We start from the raw sequence: 16,562 nt of genomic DNA on the forward strand, positions 1-16,562 counted from the left end.
GTAAGTGGATGGTGAGAATGACAAGATCAATCTGTCATAGTGGATCCAATCAGATGGTTCCAGTCTGTCATAGTGAACTATCCAATCTGTGGATAGTTCTGTGAAGAGTTGGAAAGTCCTGGCAAAACATATTTGATTTCATTCATGTCTGTATTTTGTCCACAGCCCAAAGATCTGCTCATGAGCTTCCAATGGTTGAAAGACAGGATATCGATAGCTGCCTAGTTTATGGTGGACAGCAGATGATCCTCTCTGGTCAGAATTTCACAGCAGAATCTAAAGTTGTATTCACTGAGAAGACGTCAGGTAAGGCATTGTTTGTAATGATATCTGGATGAAATATGTACTCTTAGGAGTTGATCCTAAAAATACGTCACATTTGAGTAACTCTACTCATCTGAGAAGGCTCACTGAAGTTCACATGAGTAAAGCCATTGTAGTCACTTGAGCTAATCATGTACGTAAAGTTACTCGTGGGAGTAATATCTGTGATATTAGGCCCTTAATCTTCAGGCTCCAACAAATAAATAGTAAATCAAGGGTACCTTGTTATGAGAGGGACACAGGAGTGCAAAGAAACCATAGATAATCAGATATGTGAATTCTTATCAAAGATGATATTTAGTTATATTGTTGCAATTCTCTAATGCTATTTGTATTTCATTTTTTGAAAGCTAAATACTCTGATATATTTGAAATTGAACTTTTTCTGTTGCAAAATCTGGTACAAAATGGGTCTGTCTTCTTTGAAAAAAACCCATGACTGTGTATTTTATGTGAAAATAGATCATTTTTGTAATTCTTATTGAAGTACAAAGAATGTTACTTTTAATTTTCTGTTGCAGATATATTGCAAACCTATAATTTCAACCTTTTCCATAGAGAGAACAACTTTGAATGCAAAATAACAAAATCATATTTTCCCCACATTTTCCATGTGAAAATAGCGTCTCCATAGAAAAGAGAAATGTCAGGCATGTGAAAGATCCTGAAATGAAATGGAAAATAATATCATAAGAAATTTTCCAAAAATTGTGTCTTCTTTTTTCACAACCCTTGTTATAGACCAACCAAGTTGAAATTGATCTCAATAAACAACTTGTATCATTTTATTGACTAAGAAACCGAGTCTGTAAAACACGGAGGGTATGTCTATACAGATAAAAGACCCCCACCATGGCTGCTGCTGGCATGGGTCAGCTCAGTCGAGGTCACAGTGCTCCATGGCTATAAAACAGGGGTACAGGCATTTGGATTCTGGGACCCCACAGGGATGAAAGATTTCTGAGCCTGTGCTCCAGCCCCAGACCAAATGTCTACACTGCAATTGTTAGCTCCACAGCCTGTGAGCCCAAATCTGCTCACCTGGGTTCTGACACTGCCATGGGTATATTGGCAGTGTAGACATTCCTCAGTGTCCCCAGAGGTTCTGAGCACTTTTAATTTCACCTTTCAGGATTTGGCCCTGAGTTCAGCATCTCTCCCCAAAATGTCAGCATCTCATCCCAAAAATTCAATATTTATGAATACTATTTGCATTTTGTATTCATAAAATCCCCATTTGCTTGCCTGAAATATACATTTCATGCACAAATACAGATTTACATCATGCAGGCTCAAAATGGAATACCTCCCAAATGTTGCTATCAGAAATAATATGAACCAGGTTTTGGTGTGCAGCTACGCAGGACAGATACGCAGGACATTCAGCTATTTGCACCTTAAGTTACCTGATTTGCGTGTATATGGAAATTAGACTTGACACTGAACTGCTAAAGTATTTCAGAAGCCGCCCCCAAGTGAAGTATTAGCAGAAGGAATAGAGGAATTCTTAAATGTCAGTAGCAAAACAAAACACAAATCAAATCTTTATCTAATCTGTCTGTCTGTCTCAGGAAGATTTCCCCTGCCTTCTTTCAGAAACATCACATGCAAATAGTATTTTCCAAGTTTTCCAGGCACCTTTAGTGACTCTTGGACAAACACTTAGCAGAACACAGTTCAGGTTACAATTTACAATTGTATGTTTGATACTTCCTTTCTCTTCCTCACCCTCCCTCCCCACAGCACAACCTTTATTTTGTCTGTTTAAGGCTTGTCTACAAGGCTAGGTGGCACATTCTACAGGGGTGTGATTTTGAAAGTGCACTAATGATTTGCACATGAATTGGTCCATGTCAACCTAACTGGTGTCTAGTGCACTTTAACATACTGTTTAGTGAGGCTACATAGACTAGTTAATGTGCTGCACATTAGTACACTTTAGAAATCACACTCCTGAAATGTGAATTATCCCACTGTGTAGACAAGTCCTTATATAGTCCCTGCCTCTCTGAAGTGTACAGCCTGTTATACGTTTGTACAGTGCCTACCCGGGGGTACCCCGATTTAGAATCTTTTAAGTGTTGCTAGAATTAAAATAATAATTGTTGTTGTGGGGTTTTTGTCTTACCTAGAATTGTCCTTACCATCTTTGCTAACCTCTCCTGACTGTGTTCATAATGGCATGTCAAATCAATCCTTTGATTTCTGATTCGATGTATAACCTGATTTTAGCAAGTATGTTCAGTGCGGTCTAATGGTTTTAAAAAAGGTAGCACAAATCCAGATTACCATATTTACGGAGAGAGGGGAGGGAGGGGAGGAAGAATGCAAACAAAGGCATTCTGCTCATGTTAATTATCTCTTTTCTGAGATACAAAGCTTGTTTCTGTTGTGATTACGTATGCATGAATTCTGCTGAGCTCGCCTCTGTAAGCTGTATAGTACTATATATATTTTCTCTTGTTCTGTGAAAAAGGACCTTTATTATTTTTACCAATTGTCTAGTTTTATATAATTTATGAATGTGAAGGGACAGATTCTGCTGCTTGTACTCACGTTGTTTTTCAGTGGGACTAGTTGAGGAGTTAGGGACTCTTGAATAAAGGGAAATAAAGCAGAATCTGTCCCTTTTAAATTGCACTTTGCAATGCCCGTGGGAAGATAAGGTAAATAGTGTTGTTCCCATTTTATAGTTGGGTAAGCTGAGGTGTGGAATGATTAAGGAATAACTGGGCTTAGGATACTTGAATAGAATATAATTTTAATACAGCATATCTGATTAATGATAGTTATCTTGGGAGGAGGGGAAACAAAGATTGGGAACATTAATTGCCCACTATAGATGTAATTAAAAATAAAAGTGAAGCCAGGTTTAGTCGCTCCACGCACCATCAGAAAGTGTCGCTATTTAGGGGAGAGAGCAGTGGACAATGGGCACCAATCCTTTCTTGGAACTTTTAATGTCAGTCAGAGTAATTTCTGGCTATGCTCTGATTAGGTATGTGTTGATTCTTTCCCTGCTGTGCTGCTCTTATTCCATCAATGTCAGTGAATTGTTCGGATGCATGAGAGTGTGTTTGGTGGCATAGCACGGCTAGATGTTTTGCAGTGACTAAAGAGGGCTAATGTCCCGTCATAAGGCCATTTTGAAGTGGCATCTGAAATGCCCTCCCCCTAGTTCCATAAGACTTCCAGAAAATTCTGTGACCCCAATAGATGCTAGAAAGGCAAAAAAGAGTTCCAAACACATGAAATCTAAGGGCAACTACTCTAAAAGGAATAAAGACCTAAAATCAGTCTGAGATTGATGTTTTCAAGCTCATATGATCCTCGTCCCCAGAATCTGGAACGTCATGTAATGCCTTTGTAACGCTGACAGGCAGAACCGAAGCGAGAACCTCTGGAGCTTGGTGCATGAGCCTCTACCACCTGAGATAAAAGCCAGGTGGCTGTCAGCTAAGGCTGTAAAGGAAACCCAGTCTTTCTTTCTGTAAGTGGTTTAAGTCCCACTACATAAGACAGTGAACCACACCCAGTCGGTATGTGGGTTACACTGTCTGAATGGCATTGCATGGACTTACTAGTAGAGAGAAAATATGAGACGCAGTTAACGGAGATGGTGTGTGGGTGGTGGTACAATATGTGCCCTACGAACAGCAGAATGTGATGGGATTGAACATCTTTCCAATACAGGGTACCGTTTTTACAAACTGACTGCACAAAGGAAGTCTTTTGTAAAAACAGAACAAAAATATAGTTCATTATCTTCATCACTAAACCCATGCAAAGAGTTCTGAGACTCAGTTTTAGCTTTTTCTGCAAATGCCTTAATTCTTGCCTGGTGTACCTTCCAAATAGCAAGATGCAGGGAATTTCAGTCAAAGAGAGAGGAAGGGTGGGATTCTTGTGGTAAGACACGGAATGGGAAGGTGAAAGAGGTGAATTCCCAGCTGTGTGAAACCAGTGACAGCTGCAGGTGCTCAGCACCTCTGTTAATCAGGGCCTCCGTGCATCAGTTTCCCCATCTGTAAAAGAAGGATAAATAAAATAAATAACATAATAATAATAATTAATAATTAATAATAATTGCATTCTGTAAGAGCTAGGCGCCCCAGGCATGGACTAGGCCCCCATTGTGCTAGGTGTTGTGCAAACATAGAACAAAGGGATCGTCCCTGCCCCCAAAGAATTTATAGTTTAAATCTAAGACAAGAGACAACAGGTGAAGACACCAAGAAACAAGGAGAGGGAGTATGCAATCCCTTGCCTCAGGAGGAAGGGTATGAGACCTAATTTATGAATGTTTATAATAGTATTTGAGATCCATGGGTGCAAGGAATTTTTTAAAGGGGTAGCATGAATGCTGCAGCTCTGACCTGCATGCTACCTTTTAAAAAAATGCCAGTAAGCTGTTCTGGAGGAAACAAAGCGCAAATAAACCCCCAGTGAGTGGGTTGTGCATCTTTCTGGTGCCCCTGTCACTGTTACTTCCACTTTCAGATAGCTGCCTTTGTGAGCCTATGCAAGTATTGCATCTTTGCAACAGGAAGGAAGCTACACCAGCACACAAGGAAAGCATGGCTATTGCTGGCTTTCACTTTCAAGGCCCATGTCTACATGGGGACATTTATATCAAAAGTTTCCCATGTTGATGGTTGCAGTTTTAGCTCCACTGGTGGGAACATGGGTAGGAGTATTGATGTGAACAAAGCACTAGCAAGTATGGGCGTTTAAACACTGTGCAGTGTGTATACCTGCTCTGAACATGCTTAGATGATGTGATCCTTAAAAGGTGAAGTTTCAGGCCTCCTGAGCAATCTAGCTGACATTGGTATGATTGGACCAGCAGGGACGAGGATCAGATTTCTTTTGGCAAAGAGTCTAGCAAAGACATCTCCATGCAGCAAGAAAATTGAATAAATCTTTTTTTTGCAATGAATCTGAGATTTGCTCAGTCTGGCAATTTCGATCTGAAATGCAAACCCTCTAGAATCTGGGTGTCAAAAGGCCAGACTCTTCACTGAACTGGGAACTGAGGATGTCTGACGTGTGCAATAAAAAACAGGTGTTAATAGCTGTTAAGGTGTTTAATGCTAAATTAAATTTACCCCTCGAAACTGAGCCCCCAAATTTGCCATTCCCGAGACAACCTTGCAATTTCTGCTTTGGATTTTATAGACAACTCAGCTTTTATCATTAGAAAAACAGAACTGTTACTGACATACAACATGCCCTTAGGAACAATGGTCAATCTATTGATGTGGATTCTGTGTGCAAACTATTTCACTATGTCAACGAGGGAATTATAGATTTTTCCCTGGGCAACTCATTAGATGATAGTCTGAAATAAGCTTGGCTGGCAATGTTAAAATAACCAGTGCATGCTTCGTTGTACCACAAATTGATGAACTCACTAACCTGCACTGTATAAAAGACTGTTGTTTAAAGACTGGTACAGGAAATGGTAGCAGGAAGAGAACATCAGGGGCTCGGTGTTAAGTAGCTTGTATGTTAGCAGTTGGAGAAAGCACATGAGTTTGAGAAGCTGATGTATAAACATAGTGCACTTAAGTTGTTTCTGGATAATGCATCGTGTTACACACTGTAGTTTTCAACTCTATTAATGTACTGCATTGTATGCTTTTATTAAGTGGACATCTCAGAAATAAGGGCCAGAACCTCAGATGGTGTAAGTTATTATGACTCAGTGGAGTTAACAGAGCTAAGAATCCATCCAAAAGTGAGTTAAGATTTGTACTGGATTCCAACTCAAGTAGATATAATAACTGAATCTGTAAAATTTGATAAGGAAGCAACTGATTCTTCAGATAAAAATTCATATTCAGAGGCTAAATTGTTCTTTTTTATCTTGATCTTGTTAAAGGAGGGCTCCAATGTTCCCTTAAATTTTTTCCACCCATGTGTGGACTAAATTTTGTTATGTACACTAAGGCATGTGCAGATGTGCACCACCTGTAAAAACACATGCTGCTGTCTGTGGGTGCTCTGCTAAGCAGTTGGGCAGCATTTTAATCTCTCCTGGGTAACAGTCCAAGTGCTCAGCTTACAGGGAATACTGTCGGAGAAGTGTTTCAAACATCCTGAAATTCAAGGCTGTTCATATTTTGGTTGAACCCTCAATTTTTCTAGTAAAATCTGTGTTTAAAAAAAAGGTCTGGAATTTCCCTTTTAGATTTGTTTTAATTACCATGTAGCAATTTGCAAATTGCATGCCTTCAGTTGCTGTGTATTTATTCCCATTTTGTGTGCTGGCTATTGCTGCTTTCTGCAAGTGGTAGAAAAGCTTCATGTGTCTCTGGGAGAATTGTGCACATGCAGAGTGTTTGTTTTCCTTTGCCAAACTCTTATGGTGGCCACATGGACATAATGAATCATCTGTAGGACAATGCAGGAGGTGGAAGAAAAACCCAATTGGAAAGTGTACGTCTTTGGAGTAGATCCACCATAAATCTTTCATGAACTGTATAAGGAGAGGAGGCGGTTGCCTCTGTGCCCTTTGAACTTGGAGCAGCTGTTAAGGTTTCTGATGCATGGATGCTTCAGAAAGCCCATTTATAAAAAAATATCTCCAGCCCTCTAGGTTCAGGCAGTAGAGTCCTAATTTTTTTCTCCCCCAGAGTCTGTCTATCACATTTCCAAGGATCCCATCTCTGTGGTATCTCAGGCTCCAGTCCAGCAGCCATGTATATACATGGGCCCCTGCCTCTAAAGGGAGGCCTGCTGGCTTTAGAGGAACTCCTTGGGGATGTAAAACTCTACCTGGGCCATCTTTGTACAGACTGGGACTGTTGTGTCAAATGTTCTTTCCAGTTTGTTCATTCACAACACTGCGCCAACAGTAACTCATTGATCCGTGCACTAGCAGGGCAAGCACAGGTGATGCGTGGAGGGTCATGGAGGATCAAGGGCCCCTCCCTCCTTTCAGATAGGCCTGCCAGGGATAGGGAAGGAGAGGGGTTATGCTCATCTTTCCCTGTGGCCCTCTCCCAGCATGTTCTCTGCCCTCCCTGGCAGTTGAGCAGGGAGTGGGACAGAGCCACTTCTGCATGAACATCTGACTGGGAAGCAGTCTCAGCTGCCAGGACAGGGACCGAGCATGCTGGGAGTGCAGGGAGGGAAGAGGCACTCCGAGAGAGAGCACAAAGGGGCTGAAAATTTCACAAGTGGGCAATGGAGGCTGGCCTCATGGGTCTGATCAGAGTCAAATATCAACAGCTCAGTCCTGAGTGACAGATGACAGGCAGGGTGGGTGTGGGCTATGAATGGCTTGGAAAGTGAATACAAGCAGATTGTGTTTGATGCGCTAGAGAGGCCAGAGCTGGTGGAGTTGCTCAAACGGAGAGCTGCCTTGACCAATGACAGGGTGGGAAAATGCTCTTTGCAGCAGCGTTCTGAATGGCAAAGAGCAGGGTAGGTTTACTTTTCTCAAGGCTAGGGAGAAGGCTGTTTCTGTCATCCAGAGGCAAAATGAATACAAATCCAGATGAGAGTTTTAGCGGCATTGATGGATACGAAATGCCGTGTCTTAGAGCTGGTATGCGGGAAGAACTGGCAAGATTTAGACATAGCCTGGAAGTGAGGTTCTGCAGAGAGGTCTGAGTTGATGATGATGCTTAGGTTACAGGCCTGTTTGCCATGCAGGATGTTGCTGCTGCCGCTAGTAATTGAAAAAGGAGGTAATGGGGGGAAATTTGGAGCTATATTTTAGCCATGATTAACCTGAGCTGGTGGCTAGCCACTAGACATACACAAGATGTCAGTGAGTTTCTTTGGGTACGGCTGTGAAAGTAGCTACTATAATTGCTCATGTGCACCTTTACTTGTGCTTCTAATTTGTGTGAGGAAATTCCTGATTTCATACATAAAATGGGCAATTGCACGTTCAAGTGTGCCTAATAAACCATCTGTGTTCTGGTGCCCTGCTTTTCACAAAGTAATTACATCTGCACACAAAGGTAGACATGCAAATGTGCAAGCATCCCTCACTGCCTTCTAAGGGCATGTCTACACTAGGAAATTATTTTGAAATAACTAAATTCGACTTACTAACTCCCAGTTTTACAAAATTGAAATAGCATGTCCCCCTTTCTCCCCCAGAGAAGCCTTAAAATTAGTCAGAGGCAGGCTCCATTAATGTGGATGCGCTCTCTCAACTTATAGCCCCAGGAAGCACTGGAGAGGAATTAGTTCAAATTATTTCGAAAAAACAGCAACAGAGCGTCCACATCAAAGCTATTTCAAAAATAACTATTTCAAAATTAGTGTTATTCTCTGAGGAAAGCAGGAGTACAGATTTCAAAATAAGCGGCCTGTTATTCAAAATAACGGACTTGGTAGTGTGGATGCTCTGTTTATAAATACGGCCTAAGCTAAGGGAGGTTATTTTGAAATAATGCCCTCGTGTAGGCCAGGGCTATTAGTAAACAACTGAGTTCATCTGCACTATTTTTTTTTTTTTGCTGATTTCTAACAACGCCAGCAGTGTTCACCACACACATCAATACACTGACACAGGGCAAAATTGGCCAGTACTCAGAAACATTTTACTGCAATTATAAAAATAACAAATTTTACTGCAATTTTTCTGTCAAAGGTTGTGCTCTAAATATTCCTGGAGCATGTAATTCAAAGCAGATGAGCATAGGGCACTTTCTATCATTTGGCATTTCTCCTGTAAAAAACAACTTATTGTTTATAGAGGAAGATAAACTGGACTTAATGAGGCATGCTGTCAATCCTAATGAAATATGTTATATGCTGCTGCCCAGCATAGTTTAAAGGAAATGGTGGCTTTTGTAATCTCGTCTTCTAGGGTATGTCTAGACTACAGGCTTTTGTCGACAGAGGCTTTGTCGACAGATACTGTCAACAAAGCTTCTGTCGACAAAGAGTGTCTAAACTACATCCAGTTCTGTCGACAAAGCAAGCCGCTTTGTCGACATGAGAGTGTAGACGCAAAAGACAGTGTAGATGCAGTGTAGACAGAATGCTGTCAACAAAAGGCATTATTCCTCGTAGAATGAGGTTTACCACCGTCGACAAAACTGCCGAGTTCTGTCGACAGAACTCGGCAGTAGTGTAGACGCAGGTATAGTTTTTTCAACAAAAATCCACTTTTGTCAACAAAACCGTGTAGTCTAGACATACCCCGAGTTGGGGAAATGTGGGGATAGTCAGTAGATCTTTAAAATGTAGGGAAAATGAGCAATTGTTGATCAGATAAGAAAAGCTGAATCTTAACTCTCCTGTCACTTGAAGCCTGACTCCCAGGGGTGCTGAGGACTCCCCATTCTAGTTGAAGTCAGGGGGGAAGCAGGTGCTTGGAACTTCTGGAAATAGGCCTAAAAGGCACTTCATGCATACAGAGGAATGGGGAAAGTCTTGTTTTTAATGGCAGCTCAGGATCCACAGCATCTCAGAGCAGCAGGTCTTTTAGCCAGATTGCAAAAGATGGGGGGAAGGGGTATGGAAACCATGCAAGGACAGAAACTAAACACAGTGGCACTTTGAGGACAAAATTTTTGGTGAGGCTTTTGCTGGACATGAAGGCCTAAAACCTCTTGCGCAACTCCAGCCCCCACTGAATCCAAATGGGTGCTGCAGATGTTGCTTTTAAAATCTGGCCCTAATTAAGGCCACTTCTCGAAGTGCCCTTCTCTGTGTTGCAGTGGCTAGCAGCTGTCTAGTGACAGGCAGTGTTGCTGGTGTGGAAGCACCTAGCCAGAATGTGCACATAGGCAATCTGCAGTCCATACCTCCCAACATCCTTTAATTTAAACACACACACACACACACACACACACACACACACACACACACACACGCTTGCATTGATTGTCATATAGGCACATACATTCAGGCACCAATCACTAGAAGCATATGCCCTCCTATTGCTAATGTTTTCGTTCTCAGCCTCAACTTAATGGGGTAATTACATGTGTTTCTAAGCCCAAAAACAAATATGCTGTTATTTATTTATATTACAATAGTGCCTGAGAGCCCCAGTCAAGGTCAGGGCTCCATTGTGTCCAAGTATAAAGAAGCTACTCTCTGCCTTAGAGCAATGGTCCTCTTCTCTTTTTCGTGGTGCCATGTTTACTATAGGTTAGAAATAGGGTTAATGATCCTCCCAGTTTATTAATGATTACTCTGTTCATCTGTAAAATATCCAAGCATAATACAAAATGGTCAGGACATTTTCAACAACTGTCCTGTTGGATTTAAGGAAACCCTGAGAATTAGGTTCCTCATTAAAACACTCTCATTTCTCCTTGCCAAAAGATTTGTTTTTTGACCCCAGCGAACATCTTGTAGGAAGCCCCAGTAACTTCTGACAGCAAATTCCAAATGCAAAGGAGCTGAAATAGGAAAATCTCAATTTTTCATGCAGCCAGAGCAATAGAACATGTTTAAAGAGAGTAACGCTTCCCCCCATTCTCTCTGTGTTCATAAAAATCTCACCTTGCACATGCACACATACCACTTTCTATTTTCATAACTCACTGACCCCAGAACTCAGCATCAGGAACAACAGGAATTTGGTTCTGTTTTTCAGTGGAAGAGGCTGGAAAAGAAGTTGGAGACTCTGGGAAAAGCCATAAGATCACTGGAACTGAGCCTGTCACTTGTGAACATGGGGTTACTCAATTAGGACGTGGCAAGATTTTCCCAGAGACTTTATGAAATAAATGTGCCTCATTGCTACTATTGGTCCTTTCTTGGTGCATTGGAGGATCGGGATTTTCTCTGGTCCTCACGTTTTGTGGCTGGCATCCATCTTTTAATGGTGGGAGCTTCTGGAAGCACATTTTGATGTGGAAGCCTCACTGGAAGTCGTGAGGGCAGGGGACTGGACTTGATGACCTCTTGAGGTCTCTTCCAGTTCTAGGATTCTAGGATTCTCTTCCAGTGTACCCCTCAGAGCAGCAGGAAAGCTCAGGGGAATAAATTATATTTTTTTGTATGGGAAATCCCCCCACTGCCTTACAAGTTCATCTCCTCTCCTTATGGCTTGCATGCCACCAAAGATAAATGTCTGCAGAAGTGAGAGGAGAGCCCAGCTGGGAGATTTTGCTCCTCCAAAGAGGTCAGTTTTCAGCACGGACTGTAGATGGCAGTGCTTGGGGTAAAGAAAGACAAAGATGCCTTGATAAATTCCAGTGCTTGAGCATTTAGCTGAAGAGGGGAGCATTAGCCCTCGATGTGCCACATGCTTATTACGTCGGCCTTCATGGCAGATTAACCTTTGTCTTTTCTTTTTTCTTTTGAGCAGCCTGGAAGTCTCACTGGCAAATGGGACGTTCTGCTTTTCTCTGTCTAATAGTTGCTGAAAGCTCTGCCAGCCACTCTAGCTGCATATTTTAGCTTGGCTGCGATGGGTAGCACCCCAAGTACTCTCAAAATCCATGGAGAAATTGTCAGATGTTAAACTGGAGACAAACCCCCAAACCCCATTGCAAAATGGGGGAGGAGGGAAATCTAAGAATACATTCACCGAGTGTATATTAATATATTTTAAAAATGCAGCCGCTGCAACTGAGTTGCCATAGCTGTGGGAGATTCGTTGAGACAGGGTGGAATCCAGTGTTTTGGAAGGTTTCCCCGTATGACACAAGGTTTTGGAATTTTACAGCTGGTAAATCCTTATTAACACAGGCAGCCACTACTGGCTTGGATTCCCTGGCTCACTGTTTACTATGGGGAATCTGAGTGGAAGCAGGCCTGTTCCTGATTATTCAGCTTTGAAACATAATTGTTTAAAAAAGAGGCTATTATTTAAAAAAAAAAATGAAATTTCTTGGAATAAACAAAAGGCAGTGAGAGAAGCTCCCATCACCTGTTGAAAGCAAATTGATCGTATAAAAAGCTGGCGTGGGTAGTGGAATTCCCTATTCTCCCACTTAGTCATCGCATCCTGGTGTGACTCATTTTATTATATGGAGGTTCCCAGTGGTTTTATTTTGAGTGGAGCTTTTGTTTAATAAAATATATAACTATGTGTATAACATATATTTCTTGTTTAAAAAACGAAATATGTTTCCATGAATTGGCATAAGGCATTATTTGGAACAGCTCTAGAACTGCAATCTGCCCCTGCTGTTTCATTACTCAACTACTGTATTTATTTCATTGCAACACAGGGCGAATTCCTTAAACAGTAGACTCAGGGACAGCTCCTCTAGACTTGTTCTCACTGTACCAAATGTCAGATTTGGGGTGCGGCTGAGTGGCAGATGACTCATTTGCTGGCCTTTTACCTCCCAGATCCTGACATGTATCTTTGGCCTTGGTGGTGACTCAAATTTAAGTCCTCAGTGAAATGAAAGTACTGGCTTCAGCTCACTATAAACTACATCTTAATTAACTGCAATGGGAGTTTTGCTCCCCAAGCAAAAAAATCCAAAAGAAGGTCCATGGCATTCAACCCTTATGAAGACTAAAATGGCCCTTTTGGGGGTGAGCTCTAACTATGTGCAAGTGGCTGCCATTCAACCTTGGAGAGAGTTAGCTCTAAATGGAAGCATTGCCTAGGACAGGGCTGGGTACGATGCAGCCCACAGACTGTATCTGGCCACTTTCTATTTATATCCGGCTGCCTGTGCCACCAAATTTCCAGGCAGTGCTCAGGCAGCAGGATCCTATTTAAATGGCTCCTGGATCCTGGTTGCAGCCCTACCCTGGCAGAGGCTAGAACTGCAAGCCCTTTAAATAGCTGCAGCAACCCTGGGAGCTGCCAGGCAACACAGTAGCGGTGGGGCAGGGAGCCGCGAGTCCTTTGCTGGGTTTTAATTCAAAGCCTCCAGCTCTAGACAACTCAGGGCACCTTGAAAAAATGTCTGGGCTCTTTTTCGGGCCGGCGTGGCATATTCATCTTCATCCATTTTGGAAGATTTCCAAGAAGGATTGACTAGCTGAGCCCAGAAGCTATTGTACATACAGGCCTTCTGAACTATGGGGGAGGTAGGGGCAGTCGACCCATGGCTTGGCAATTCAAAGGGGCCCAGGACTCCCATCCACTGCAGCAGCGGCCAGATCCCCAGGCCCTTTACATCACTGCCAGAGTGCCACGTTGTGCGCTCTGGGCAGCACTAAGGACTGAGGGGAAGGGGTGTCACCGCATTGCAGGAGGCACTGAGAGCTGTTTGGGGGTCCATGTGGTAAGCTCTGGGCGACCCTCAGGATGAGCTGCACCTTCAACCCAAGGCCCTTCCCCTTCTGGGAGCATGTAGCCAGCCTCCCTCACCATGCTCGGGGCCCGTGGGGGCTATCAGCATCCCTGTCTACGTAGCAGTTTAGTGATGAAGCAACGTGTCCTCCTAGCTATGCTAAATTCATTTAGGAGTTGACATGGGCTTGCAGTGTGATGAAAAGTGAATACATTGTTTAGTCAATTATTGGAGTGATCCTTAAAAGGCAGCCAACATTTTCAATTGAAAATCATCGACTGACTGCTATAGAATTCATAGGCTAATACGGTTAGTCTTCAGTTTGTGAGGAGAATTTCCTGAAAGTCTCAGTCCATCAGTCATGCCAGCTCAGCTAAGGCAGAAAGCTCATTTTCCTGCTAGTTAACAATCCCAGTAATGAATAAGGGATTGTGAATAATGTGCAAAGACTGCAACCAGTTCGAGAAAACTTCGCTGACTAATTAAGAAAAACAACGACAAGGGATCTGCAGAGGATCATGCAAAGTTTTCCTAATGCAGATTGACACTTTGATTTTCCCCAAAGTTTGAAGCAAGACTTTTGATCTGATCATGGTTTGGGCTAGAAAGAGTAGAATTACATTCTTCTAACAACTCATTCATTCCTACAGAGAGCGCTGGCACAATCAGATCTCTCATCAGGGCTTAGTGCTAAAGCTCACAGCCCTGCAGAAGTACAAAAATCAGCTATTTCCTGAACATTTCACAGCACTGTAGTATTATAGATGTGTCAGCTAAAAAAACCATTAAATGAACAAATGCAGGGACCCACACCAGTAAAGTCGGCTAAAAAGGCCACTGTGGCTTAGAGGTTTAAATCCAGCTACATTTACCTTCCTTAATTGATCTACTGGCCCTTCAGCTATGCAGCTTGAAATCTACATAGAGAATCCTGACATAGAATACAAGAGCCTCTTTGCTCATGTAGACCTTGGCATGAGCTGGCATATCTACCATGTTTTTGGATAGTCTTGGCCAGGCGTTTTCAAGTGGGTGTCCTTTCAAAAAAAGATCAGCCACTCATTGATTTTAGGCAACAGGGCACACAGGTGCTTTGTTGCCACTCTCGTGTGCTGAGGAAGACTTAGTGAACATGATGATAAAGGGGTGAAAAAATCAGTAAAGTAGGTTTAGCTACAGTGCATTATTTCTCCTTTATTCAAATGGGAATATAAGGGCAGAAATAAACTTCTACCACACCTGCAACAGAATGTAGAACTGAATAGATTCCAATGGTTTTGAAATGCATTTTCCCACCCCACCCTGCATGCCATGCTAAGTTTCCTTCTGTGGCTCTAGGTCCAAATTTTAGGGCAGGCTCCGTAATCCATTCCAGTTACCTATGTGCATAATAGAAAGGGGTGACTTCAGAAAGCATGCCAAGCCTCTTCTAGGGCAGTTGGGCTGTTGAGTGAGGTGCAGGAATCTATTCTGAAAGCTTGTTGCTGTATTTTTATGACCTCCTTACATTAATATGCAGTTGGGGAAGTACTGATTCTATCCAGCAGAGAACCGTGTTATACATACATTCTTGGGGGTAAATTATCAGCCAGACTAATGCCCAGGTCTCTGTTAGCAAGCAGCAAGGCAACTGGAATTGTGTTTTTATCTAACCTGTGGATAGAGCCTGACTATGAGATCTAAACACTGTCTGGTACTGACATTGGATATGTTGCTCAGTGGGAAGAAACTTACTTACATCCAGTTACAAAAATAGTCATGAGAGCATTAGATTTTTATTATTTTCTAATTTCAATAGATAATATTGATGCTATTTTAAGCCCTTTTCAATGATTAATTTATATTTTTACCGTTACAGGAAATTTTGTGGGGGGAAGCGTAAGAATTGAAATTCAAAAAGTTAAAACTTTATGTAACCCCAGCTTGTTTGCTGCAGCACTCTGTCTCCCTCTAGTGGTGGCTAGGCCCGCTAGTAATTGATGGAGCCTGCTATAGGTTGGCTAAGAGACACTGGTCTTTTAGCTCAGGCAACAGAGGCTTGTGCATTTAGCTCAAAAGGTGTCAGGTTGATCCCTGCTGACAGTAACTGAGGTGGTCAGTGTTTCATTTACAACCATGAAAACACAAATTATCAACCTGTCCTATCATAATACACAGACTTAGATCTATGTCTAATAAGCATCATTTTTCTGCCTTTGCCTGTCTGCAATTTTTTACCATGATCAGGGGAAATTCTTAATTTGTTGGTTCACGTTTGTGTGCACAGTGATAGCAGCATTTGCTAGTAAAAATGTAATCCGTTGAAGCTTATAGAAAGGCTGGAGCATCACAACTGCAAACAGGGCCTTTACATTTTACTGGAATATAGATATTAGTAACCCATGCATCTCTCAGCGCATCCATCTTCTTGATAAAAATGTCCCTTTTTCAAGAGAGGGGCAAGATGGGTGAGGTATTATTTTTTACTGGACCAATTTCTGTTCATGAGAGAAAGAGAGCTATATTGCATATAACTTTTCATACAACTGCATATCCTGAAACGTGACTTCTGCCATCAAGTGCCAGCAATGCCCCTCTGCCATGTATATTGGCCATATTGGACAGTCTCCGTGACAAAGGATAAATGGACACAAGTCAGATACCAGAAATGGTAACACGCATAAACCCGAAGGGGAACATTTTAACCTGGCTGGGCACTCAGTCATGGATTTACAGGTAGCCATTCTTCTACAAAGGAATTTCACAAGCCAACTACAGAGAGGGAGGGCAGAATTGACCTTCATATGCAAATTTGACACTGTTTCCTCCAGGTTTAACAAAGGCACTTAGTGGGTGGTCAATTATAAAACCAGTCTTCCTTACATTTAACATGTCATTGACATCAAAAGCTAAGTATGGGACACTTCCAGCCCACTCAATTAGCCTCATTAGCACTGGCACTACTATTGATAGGCAATTTTTTTCCTATCCCTACTTTTTCTGTTATAATTCTGATAGTCCTCTTTTTTTCTTCCACACAAGCTCATCTGAAGAAGTGAGTTTTGCCCATGA

General features: G+C 42.1%; 1 protein-coding gene and 1 long non-coding RNA gene across 8 annotated transcripts in view; one reads left to right on the forward strand and one right to left on the reverse strand.

The window, feature by feature from the left end:
* Positions 1-16,562, forward strand: part of NFATC2 (nuclear factor of activated T cells 2) — a 147,217-nt gene that overhangs the window by 68,096 nt on the left and 62,559 nt on the right. For all 7 annotated transcript variants that reach the window (XM_006129435.5, XM_006129436.5, XM_006129437.5 and 4 more), the window contains exon 6: positions 166-306. In XM_006129435.5, the coding sequence (XP_006129497.1) occupies positions 166-306 (141 nt within the window). The remainder of the gene's footprint in view (positions 1-165; positions 307-16,562) is intronic.
* LOC149523463 (uncharacterized) overlaps positions 3,931-16,562 on the reverse strand; it is a 153,979-nt gene continuing 141,347 nt past the window's right edge. Inside the window, exon 3 of the long non-coding RNA XR_016347033.1 lies at positions 3,931-4,349. This is a non-coding gene — a long non-coding RNA (uncharacterized LOC149523463). The remainder of the gene's footprint in view (positions 4,350-16,562) is intronic.

Source organism: Pelodiscus sinensis, chromosome 17 (assembly GCF_052426305.1).
Source record: "Pelodiscus sinensis isolate ZL-2025 chromosome 17, ASM5242630v1, whole genome shotgun sequence".
NCBI lineage: Eukaryota > Metazoa > Chordata > Testudines > Trionychidae > Pelodiscus > Pelodiscus sinensis.